Raw genomic sequence first — 12,500 nt, 5'->3', positions numbered from 1 at the left:
GATGTTGTGTGCAAGAGAGACGATTGCGCTGGTATGGTCATGTGGTGAGAATGGATGAAGATAGGTGTGTGAAAAAGTGCCACACCCTGGCAGTTGAGGGGACCTGTGGAAGAGGTAGACCCAGGAAAACCTGGGTCGAGGTGGTGAAGCACAACCTTCGAACTCTAGATCTCACCAAGGAAATGACCAGAGACCGAGACCTATGGAAGTATGCTGTGCGTGAGAAGACCCGGCAAGACCAGTGAGAACAATCAAAATCAAATCATATATCAGAAAGCAGGGGTTAAGTGACCCATCCGCTCGTGTCCGCTGTCAGCCTCGTCTGGCACCCGTGCCGGTGATATGTAAAAGCACCATTTGCTCGTGGCCGTTTGCCAGCTCTGCCTGGCCCCGTGTCGGTGGCACGTAAAAGCACCATCCGTTCGTGTTCGTTGCCAGCCTCGCCCGGCCCCGTGCCGGTGACACGTAAAAGCACCGTCCGCTCGTGGCCGGTTGCCAGCTCTGTCTGGCCCCGTGTCGGTGGCACGTAAAAGCACCATCCGTTTGTGTCCGTTGCCAGCATCGCCTGGCCCCGTGCCGGTGACACATAAAAGCACCATCCGTTCGTGGCCGTTCGCCAGCTCTGTCTGGCACCTGTGCAGGTGGCACGTAAAAAACACCCACTACACTCGCGGAGTGGTTGGCGTTAGGAAGGGCATCCAGCCGTAGAAACACTGCCAGATCTGACTGGGCCTGACGAAGCCTTCCAGCTTCACAGACCCCAGTTGACCCGTCCAACCCATGCTAGCATGGAAAGTGGACGCTAAACGATGATGATGATGATGATGATATGTATATATGTATGTATATGTATATATATATATGTATGTATATGTATATATATATATGTATGTATGTATGTATATATATATATATATCATCATCGTCATCATCATTTAATGTCTGTTTTCGAGGTTAGCATGGGTTGGACGGTTCGACTGGGGTCTGGGAAACCAGGAGGTTGCACCAGGCTCCAGTCTGATCTGGCAGAGATTCTACAGCTGGCAGATCAGACTGGAGCCTGGTGCAGCCTCCTGGCTTCCCAGACCCCGGTCGAACCATCCAACCCATGCTAGCATGGAAAATGGACATTAAACGATGATGATGATATATATATATATATACGAAGTAAAATTATGTAGCGACACCAAATGGCGATGCCCCAGCATGGCCATAGCTTGTGAGCTGAAACTAGATGAATAAAAAAGATATATATATATATATGCATATATATGTACATCTATATATATGCATATATATTTGCATATATGTATACATATATATATGCATATATACACACATATATATATATGCATATATATACACACATATATATATGCATATATGTATACATATATATATGCATATATGTATACATATATATATATATATATGCATGTATATATACATATATATATATATTTAATTTTCGAGTGTGGTTATTAATAATGTTCCTCTAGTTTTCCGCTTGTATTGCCTCAATTGAAATTATTAAGTTGAATATATCTCACTTGGAGCACTACAACTCCAGTCTCTATTTTATTTGTGATTATTGTTAACACTAGCAAACTCCAAATAAAGCAGTGTATTTTATGTGTGTGTGTGTGTGTGTGTGTGTGTGTTTGTCCCCCACTATCACTTAACAACTGATGGTGGTGTGTTTACATCTCTTGTAACTTAGCAGTTCAGCCAAAGAGAATAAGTACTAGGCTTACAAAGAATAAGTTCTGGGGTCAATTTGACTAAAAGCGGTGCCCCAACATGGCCGCATTCAACTGACTGAAACAAGTAAAAGGAAAAAAAAAAAGTTTTCATTTCAAATATAAAAAAGCTTTATACTTACCGCAGTTCAGTTCATCTGTTGCATCATGGCAATCGAAGGTCCCATCACAAACTTTAGTTTTGTTGATGCACGTAAGATCAGTGCACTGGAAACCATCAGTACAGTCACACTTGTAACATATCATATCTCCAGCCTCACAAGTACTGTTCAATTAAATGAAAATAATACAGAGGTAAATAAATAAATAAATGAAAATAAATAAATAAATAATAGATAAATATAGGCACAGGAGTGGCTGTGTGGTAAGTAGCTTGCTTACCAACCACATGGTTCTGAGTTCAGTCCCACTGCGTGGCACCTTGGGTAAATGTCTTCTACTATAGCCTTGGGCTGACCAAAGCCTTGTAAGTGGACTTGATAGACAGAAACTGAAAGAAACCCATTGTGTGTATATATATATATATATGTGTGTGTGTGTATGTGTGTGTGAGTATGTTTGTGTCTCCACCTTTGCTTGACAACTGATGTTGGTGTGTTCATGTCCCCGTAACTTAGCGGTTTGGCAATAGAGACCAATAGAATAAGTACTAGGCTTACAAGGAATAAGTTCTAGGGTCAGTTTGTTTGACTGAGGGTGGTGCTTCAGCATGGCCACAGTCAAATGACTGAAACAAATAAAAGAATATAAGAAATAAATAAGTAATAATAAACTATAAAAATAAATAATAAACAAATAAGTAAATAATAAATAAAAATAAATATTAATAAATGAATAAATAATAATAAATAAATAATAGATAAATATAGGCACAGGAGTGGCTGTGTGGTAAGTAGCTTGCTTACCAACCACATGGTTCTGAGTTCAGTCCCACTGCGTGGCACCTGGGTAAATGTCTTCTACTATAGCCTTGGGCTGACCAAAGCCTTGTAAGTGGACTTGATAGACAGAAACTGAAAGAAACCCATTGTGTGTATATATATATATATATGTGTGTGTGTGTATGTGTGTGTGAGTATGTTTGTGTCTCCACCTTTGCTTGACAACTGATGTTGGTGTGTTCATGTCCCCGTAACTTAGCGGTTTGGCAATAGAGACCAATAGAATAAGTACTAGGCTTACAAGGAATAAGTTCTAGGGTCAGTTTGTTTGACTGAGGGTGGTGCTTCAGCATGGCCACAGTCAAATGACTGAAACAAATAAAAGAATATAAGAAATAAATAAGTAATAATAAACTATAAAAATAAATAATAAACAAATAAGTAAATAATAAATAAAAATAAATATTAATAAATGAATAAATAATAATAAATAAATAATTAATAAATGAAAATATAGAGGTAAATTTTATAGGAATATTATATTTCAGCAGTGATGGCTTGTGTATAGGCACTGCAGAACTGCAGCACCCACTATTTCCACTTGATATTATCAATAACATTCAATTCTTTGATTGAATTTTTAAAAAAATTTCTTTAATTCTTTCTTTATACTTGTACATTATATAAACCTTAAGCTTAATTAATATAAGTAGCCAACCTCGAGTTTATGAAAAAGACACTAAAATCCTTATATAGAACTGTGCGCTTCACAGTTCCAGCAACATGATGTTTGGCTGTTGTACGCATCCTCGCATATTGGAGATAGGGAGCTGCACACTAGGGAGAGAGAGCACTGTCGTTCACACAGTGCTAACCCTGATGTGCTGGTAAAAGGTACTGTTTCTCTTTGACTCCATGTGTATTGTGCTTAAAAACGTGTTTATATTCTTGAATGTGACGAAGTGTAGAATTAGATTATTATTCTACTTCCAGTTACAGTGTTGTTGCCAGGATTTGGAAAATAGGGCAGATTTTTCCCCCTTATTTTGTGATTTCGGGTGATTTTTGAAAACCAAGGGGGAATTCATGGTGGTGTTCAGTGAACAAATTAAACACACTACCCGGCAATGGCTAAAGCACGAACCATACAAGTTTATGTATAAATATTCGTTTTATATGTTTGTTTCCTTTTAAACAGTATTAAAACAACGGCTAAAAATTTTCTGAAGCAATACCCCAACTAATTTTATCTATGAGCCACCACTGATGTCAACAAAAAAAAAAAAAAAAAAAGAAGAAAAATGTCAAATACTGTTCTGTTAGCCTTATGAAACTATATTATGAGGAAGGTTTTCATACAAAGAAGCCAGAGGTGGTGATGTCTCAAAAAGTTAATGCTAAATAGACAGGTCTATTGCTTAATGGCAACATCCAAGCTCTTCATATCTCAATGATAACAAAGCAAAATTAACACCAGATTGGCCATCCCTTGGGTCAACAAGAGCTGCACATCCAAATGAGGAATCACACTGGGGGTGAAAAACCAACTGCTGGTTCAAATCTTCCCGAAATACAGGAGCTGGATGTGAACCACAACTGGAATATTCTAACAGGTGGCCATCCATGCTCATCATCTAATAATCAAAAGAAAAAGAATGAAAAGTGGTCCAGGAAAGGTAATAAAGAAGTTTTTAAGGCTTTCTATTGCACCATGTATTTCCCTACAAATAAATTCAATACTGAACAAGCCTACCTGTAATAGAGAGAGAAGCACTTTGAAGCAAGTTCCTACATAGATAGTAACAAGCTTGCCAATGTCAGAAGAAACAATATCACAAAGAAATTACTGAATTAGAGATTGACCAGATAAAACAATCAGTAAAGGATAATATGAACGAAGGTGCAACTAAAGAAGATACTATTGAAGAAATAATTACAGAGTAACCCAGGTTTGATGAAAATGCAATAATGATAGAAAGAGTCAATGTAACTTATAAGCAAAGTGAAATACTTTCTGAACCAGCCATAAATATCAAGGAAGATGAAAATCAAACAGATGAAAGTCACACAGAAATTGACCCAACTGAACTAGAAGGTCTAAAAAATCAAATCATGGTTGAAAATTAATTTTAAATGAACATAACAGGAAACACCTTTTACTCTCATCTTAACCCTTTTGATACCAACCCGGCCAAAACCGCCTCTGGCTCTGTAGTACAAATGTCTTGTTTTCATAAGTATTGAATTAAAAATATTCCACCAAACCTGAGTCACAATTTATGTTCCTAACACTAGCTGAATGATGACGAAGTTATTTTACTAAATTCTTTGTTATATTTAAAATTAATTGAAAGAAACACAGAGCATCTCAAAATAAATACGGTAACGAAAGGGTTAATATCACACTATCATCTTATAATCAAATCACTTTTAGAACAAACTTCTAATTTTCTAATGTTTTCACAGACATTCTCTAGAACAATACTTTGCTCAAAAACCAAATACATGACACCTAGGCATAACAACAACTCAAACTTCTAACTTGTCTCTTGAGGTCTCTAGCTAAGACTTGGAGTCAACTTGTACAAATACAAAGCAAAAGCCAAGCAAATAATAATAATAATAATCACACAATAATAGTAATAATAATGATGATGATAATAATAATAATAGGCAAGAAAAACCCCTTTATTGCAAATATTGGGTTAAACTAAACAGAAAAGAAATAGACAAAGCAAAATCCCAGCAATGGCTGAGAAGCTCAGGACTCAAAGCAGAGACTGAAGGATTTTTAATTGCAGCCCAAGACCAAAGCCTCCCCGCCACCAGAAATCATTAAGAACATGTAATAAAAAGAAATACAACTGCAGAATATGTGGTGATGGAGAAGAAGCAGTAACGGCAGAGTTGGAACCTATATACACTGGAAGCTATGCCAATACTATGAAATAACAACAGAAAAAAGATGGTATAGGCACACACCAGAAAAGGTCACAGAAAATAAGAAAGCAACCATACTCTGGGATATGACAATACACACAGATAGAGAAATTAAGGCCAATAGGCCAGATATAGTTGTCAGAGATCATCAAGAAAAAAAGTGCTTTGTAAAGGATGTAGCACAAATATTGTGTTGGTGCATAATTATTGCGACTTTTTTTCAGCAAATTTTATTCAACAAAAACAATAATATTATTTAACAAAAGCATCTTTAAATGATGGTCTGACCATCTGCCAAGCAAAGGGGAAGCAGTAATTGAAGTAGATGGTGAATATGTTCCAGAATAATCATTTAAAGATGTTTTTGTTATGTTGTTATTGTTTTTGTTGAATAAAATTTATTGAAAAAAAGCTGCAATAATTGTGCACCAACCCAATAACAAGAAAATATATGAAACATATGAGAAAATGGCACAGTTTTGAAGTTACAAAAACAAAAAATAGAAGGAAACTAAAACTAAATCCAACTTTTAATGACTATATTTCTAGGATCCATGCATGGGCAATACAATCAAAAGCCTTCCGGCCCTAAAGCTACGCCATGCTCAGACCCTTCCTTTTCCTTCGTCAATCTTTAGTTATTGATTTATTGGTGAGTGATTATCTTCACAGCTACATGAATGGTTACAAAGTCCTTTCGGGAAACAGGTTTTCTTTTTCTGTTTGTTCACTCTTTGCAATTAAGGTTTTGCAGGTTGTAGGAAGACATGTTAAGGGTCTGTAGTTTTGAGAATCTGTGGTTTCTTAGATTTAGGGATTAAGATGGGTTTCTTTTCAGTAAGCCAGTTGAGTGTTGTCTTTTACTCCATCTGCATCTCATAAAATTTTCCCTATAGCACCTTATGAGCCTTTGTTAAATATTTTAACCAGAAGCTGGGGATCTTATTTCATATCTGGATTCCTACCTCTGTTGTGATGGTTGTTTCTTTTTTTTTTTTTACACAAGGAATATTTCATGGGTATTCTCTTTCTTTACGCCATCTGTGTTTGGTGTTGATGCCTTTAACTGACATACTAAACAGAACTGTATGTGGATACAAGTGCTATAGTTAGGCTATTTACCATCTTCTGAATATGGTTGATCTCAAGTTGTATGCTGTAAATGATAAACAGCTCAAAACATATGAATATGATTGTCTCCATATACACCACTTTAACCCTTTCGTTACTGTATTTCTGTTGAGATGTTCTGTGTTTCTTTCAATATCTTTAAATATAACAAAATATTTAGTAAAATAACTTAGTTATCATTCAGCTAGTGTTAGGAACATAAATTGACTAAGGTTTGGTGGAAGATTTTAATTCAAAACTTACGAAAACAAGACATTTGTACTCAGAGCCAGAGCTGGTTTCATCCAGGTTGGTAACGAAAGGGTTAATAATGGCTGCTTCATAACCAAGAGTAGAGTACCATCCACTGATGCCTGCACAGATCTTAGGCTGGCCTTCCAACCTTATGCATTCTCTGTAACCTATGATTGTCTCTATCTAAGCGGTTGTGCACACACATATACACACACATATACATCTATGTATGTATAATTTTCCTCTCTTTCACCCTAGCACTACCAAAATCTCACCCAATATCAATACTGATGCAACTGCATTATCATACACCAGTCATACTCAAACACACTCACTCATGCACACACACACACACACAATACATGCACTCCCATACGCACACACACACACAAATGTCAGAAGCATACACACACATGCACACATACACATCAGCTGTAAACATATGTATACATATTTATCCAGATAAAAACACACATACACACACACACATATTCATACATAAAGATATAAATATAGAAATACATACTCAAGCATCCATATGTACATACACACCCATGCATGCATTCCAAGCATATATATGCACACATGCATACAGCAGATATTAATGCACAAGGCAGCGTGTTGGCAAAATCGTTAGCACGCTGGGCGAAATGCTTAGTAGTATTTCGTCTGTCTTTGTGTTCTGAGTTCAAATTCTGCCGAGGTCGACTTTGCTTTTTATCCTTTCAGGGTCGATAAATAAAATACCAGTTGCATACTGGGGTCAATCTAATTGACTGGCCCCTCCCCCAAAATTTCAGGCCTTGTGCCTAGAATAGAAAAGATTAATGCACATGTATTCATTCAGACACGGCTGATATACACAGCTGACATATATACTCGTATGTGTGCACATGTAGGTATTCACACATGGCTGATACACACCTGCACACACATGTACATACACCCTAGCAAACATACATACACACCAGCAAGATAATGTCATCAGCTCTCACTCACATGCCAGCTTACATGCACACATGCACACACATACACTCACACATGCACACATTCTCACTCTCACATGCACACACTCTTACACACACACACACTCTCATATACACTCTCTCACACACACACACTCACTCACTCACACACACACTCACATACACTCACACACACACTCACATACACTCACACACACACACTCTCTCCCACACACTCTCTCCCACACATGCACTCACTCACATACACACTCTCTCCCACACATGCACTCACTCACATACACACTCTCACTTACACACACACACACACTCTCACGCACACATACACACTCGCTCGCTCGCTCACACACTCTCTCTCACACACACACACAAGACATGCGCACACATGCACTGACAGAGCTCACACACACACACACACACACACATCCTTGCAAGCCATGGATCCATTGGTGCTCAAGTCACTTTGAAGACCAGCCAGACCGCAAGGCATCTCCAGCTTTCTGTCCAGCCAAGCAGTCCAAGAAATTCACATTCTCTTTTTTAATGGATTTGATGTTGCTGAAATTTCAGGTCCAATGCTAATAACACCATGTGACCTGTTTTGACCAATGGCAGCCCAATTTCCAGTAGCCATCTTGGACTTCTTGCACTTTTCCATTCAGCTGCCTGAGCCTGATTAGCTAGGATTTTATAAGGGGCCTACAAAACTCTAAGTTGCATGGGATTCGGGCCAAACTGTTTTAAATAATAATTGATGTATATATACTCTTACTCTTTTTACTCTTTTACCTGTTTCAGTCATGTGACTGTGGCCATGCTGGAGCACCACCTTTAGTCAAGCAAATCGACTCCAGGAGTTATTCTCTGTAAGCCAAGTACTTATTCTATCGGTCTCTTTTGCTGAACCACTAAGTTATGGGAACGTAAACACACTACCATCGGTTGTCAAGCGATGTTGGGGGTGGGGTGGGGTGGGGGAACAAACACAGACACACAAACATGCACACACACACACACATACATACATACATACATACATATATATATATATACACACAACAGGCTTCTTTGAGTTTCCGTCTACCAAATCCACTGACAAGGCTTTGGTCGGCCCAAGGCTATAGTAGAAGACACTTGCCCAAGGTGCCACGCAGTGGGACTGAAGCTGGAACCATGTGGTTCGTAAGTAAGCCACTTACCACACATATTTATAATGTAAAATATTTACAAACCCAATCTTATGAGTGTACATAAAAAGAGGCAACGTTTTCTACATGTCATATATAGTTACTGAGCAGCTACCTTATTGATTCCACCAAAGAGGCTTTGTCCCCTCATTCTGTCATTCTTTTATAAACAGCTTCAGGTAAATTTACTGTATGTAAACTTACATACAATTAATTTTGTCATCCTTTCATTACCAGCCGACAGGATACCCCATTAGTGTTTAATGCAATCATCTATTATTCAGAAATTTGATGTTGATGACTAGAACAAATCCTAAGAAGACATGTATGTATAAATATGTATGTGTGTGAGTGTGTGCATGCATGTATGTATTCTTAGGATTTGTTCTGGTCATAAATATTGTATTATGACATTATCTGCTAGATAAACAGACAATTTCTTGTTTAATATACATTTACTGTTATTTAAATCTCTGTATTTTTATTTAAAGCACAAGATCAGAAATTTGACAGGAGGAAGAACCAGTGAACAGTACCAACCCCAATATTTGACTGTCAGATATCTTACTGACACTAAAAGATTGAAAGACAAAGGTGACATCAACAAATTTGAATTTAGAATATAAAGAGTCACAACTGCAGAGTGCAAGACACTTTCTTCAGCATTCTGACATAACAAATATGACAAGCTCCTGTCAGGAATATAAATTTAGGAGAAATAAATAAATGCAAAAACTCACCAGTTATGACAGTCGTTAAATCTAACGACAGCTTTAGATGGATATATTTTCCCTTCATACCAACAAACACAGTCATCTGGTTTAATACAATCTTCTCCTATAAAAATTAAAATAATACTCTGATGCTAATTCATCCTGATCTTTTAGCAGTTTATGTTCTGGGTAGTATTAGAGAAATATTTTTCATTTCCTTATAAACTGAGCAAATTTAGAAACAAGATGTAATGTTGTACATAAAATCATCACTTCAAGAAGTAACAAGAGTGTCAAACTTACAAATACAACTCCTCACTCACAAGACTACTGAGAGATTAACCTTTTCGATACCAATCCGGCTGAAACCGCCTCTGGATCTCTAGTACAAATGTCTTGTTTTCATAAGTTTTGAATTAAAATCTTCCACCAAACCTTAGTTACAATCTATGTTCTTAACACTAGCTTAATGATAACTAAGTTATTTTACTAAATTATTTGTTATATTTAAAATTAATTGAAAGAAACACAGAGCACCTCAAAATAAATACGGTAACAAAAGGGTTAATGGATTTCATATTTTTGTATTTTTTATTTTTATACTACTTTTAGATTGCTGTATGCCCTTATTCCTATGTGTGTGTGTGTGTCTGTGTTTATGTGTATATTTATATCTCTATATATAGTATTAGTACTAAAAAGCAATCTGTATATCCTATTTAATGTGGATATACTGTAAAAATTCAACAATACTGCAGTATTCGTTTTGATAAAGCATCTCGTTTAGACATAAAATGCTCAGAAGCAGAGAACTAACAGTAGCAGATGAAAAATGTCCAGCACTGGCAGCAGAACTTCTGGATCACATGAATTCAACTTACTTTTGCTACTGATACTTGTGTGCTTTTTAATAATATATATCTATATAATATGCTTTCTCAAGATGGACACTGCAGCATTATGACATTCTTATAGTACATTTCACCTTAAGTAGAATATTAATAATTTCTTTTGCAAGCACAAGGCCTGGAATTTGTGGGGAAGGGGATAGTCGATCACATTGACCCCAGTTCTTGACTGGTACTTAACCCTTCCGTTATTGTATTTATTTTGAGATGCTCTGTGTTTCTTTCAATTACTTTAAATATAACAAAAAAATTAGTAAAATAACTTAGTTATCATTAAGCTGGTGTTAGGAATATAAATTGTGACTAAGGTTTGGTGGAAGATTTTAATTCAAAACTTATGAAAATAAGACATTTGTACTACAGAGCCAAAGTTAGTTTCAGCTGGGTTGGTAATGAAAGGGTTAATTTATCGACCCCGAAAGGATGAAAAGCAAAGTTGACCTCGGCAGAATTTGAACTCAGAAATGAGTGAAATATCGCTAAGCATTTTGTCCATCATGCTAATGATTCTGCCAGCTCACTGCCTTTAAGTAGGATATTGGTATTACTATTCAGTATTCATGCAGATTCTGCTACATTGGTAGAAGAACTTGTATAAATATATATATATATATATCTCACATGTTAAGGTTATATCTACAGATATTCTATAGAAGTTATCGTCAGCACTGATCTCTTACAATGTTTTGTATCCGAACATGTGTAATGCAATCAAAGATGGAAAAATAGATAATGAGTGTATATGCCATATTTCAAAAGTTTTTGCTACTTCATCAGCACCCATCCAACCCCTTAATCATCCACAGACTCATTGCTTAATTAGCCACTAAATATAGCAGTGTAACATTATTGGATATACCAATTTACATATTAAAGACATTCTTGGCAGCTAGTACATACATATTAATGACTTGTAGAGAACCAACATTTCGTTATGCAACCATATCATACTATTGAGTATATTAAATGCTTTAGAAGTCAACACTGTGTTTTTCAGTGTGTGTATGTGTGTGTGTGTGTAGCTGGATAGATAAATAACTATTTAAATAATCAAATCCAACATCTTAATTAAATAAAACATTTTTTCTCCTATAGCTGTTGAATTTTTTTTATGGAACTGAAGGGAAAATGTTCATTTAGAGATAGGAGGGAAGTTACATGTGTGAGAAAAATAATTGAATGCCAAAGGTATAGTTATATATGATTAAATACTCCATAGTGATAAGTGATGTGCGTGTGTGGTCTGTGTACTTCTGCATATGTAAAGAATCCTGAAGTTGTGTTCTTGAGGCGAAGTGCAAGTGAACAATATTAATAGACTGAGAAATAATAGATGTTTAACGAAGATACCAATCAATAAATAAAGTCTAAAAAGTTATTGAAAGTAGAAGATATATTTGCAAAAGTGGAAAAAAAACAGTAAATAAAAACAAGGAGGAAAACGTAGGAAATAACATTTTTTAAGTACTTCAAATCTTCCTTACCGTCTTCAACATAACCCGGTGGACAAAAACAGCCTTCTACACAAAAGGTAGTATTGTCGTAAAGATGGGTTTCTTGTTTGTCTCTACATGTTGGAGGATTGGAAGAACCACATTCTTTGTAGACTCGAAGCCCATCACACATAACAGCTGAAATAGGACATATTTTAGTTTTAATATTTTGTGCATTAAACATTTTTATGACATCATTTAAAACTTGAAATTGATTATACACAGCACAGTGGTTATTTCTTGGGGGAAAGATACTCGAAACAATTGTGT

At 36.3% G+C, this 12,500-nt stretch overlaps 2 protein-coding genes across 2 annotated transcripts in view; one reads left to right on the top strand and one right to left on the bottom strand.

The window, feature by feature from the left end:
- Nucleotides 1–12,500, bottom strand: part of LOC115224399 (mucin-19-like) — a 212,505-nt gene that overhangs the window by 125,588 nt on the left and 74,417 nt on the right. The window contains exons 25-27 of the mRNA XM_036512075.1: nt 12,222–12,368; nt 9,857–9,953; nt 1,883–2,025 (exon numbers count right to left, since the gene is read on the bottom strand). Of these exons, the coding sequence (XP_036367968.1) occupies nt 1,883–2,025; nt 9,857–9,953; nt 12,222–12,368 (387 nt within the window). The remainder of the gene's footprint in view (nt 1–1,882; nt 2,026–9,856; nt 9,954–12,221; nt 12,369–12,500) is intronic.
- The window catches only part of LOC115232616, a 111,760-nt gene continuing 111,090 nt past the window's right edge, over nt 11,831–12,500 (top strand). The window contains exon 1 of the mRNA XM_036512081.1: nt 11,831–11,925. Within this exon, the coding sequence (XP_036367974.1) occupies nt 11,917–11,925 (9 nt within the window). The 5' untranslated portion in view covers nt 11,831–11,916. The remainder of the gene's footprint in view (nt 11,926–12,500) is intronic.

The sequence above is a fragment of the Octopus sinensis genome, linkage group LG2 (genome assembly GCF_006345805.1).
Source record: "Octopus sinensis linkage group LG2, ASM634580v1, whole genome shotgun sequence".
Taxonomy (NCBI): domain Eukaryota; kingdom Metazoa; phylum Mollusca; class Cephalopoda; order Octopoda; family Octopodidae; genus Octopus; species Octopus sinensis.
The sequence above is the reverse complement of the archived record's forward strand: the minus strand, read 5'-3'. Positions and strand labels throughout refer to the sequence as shown.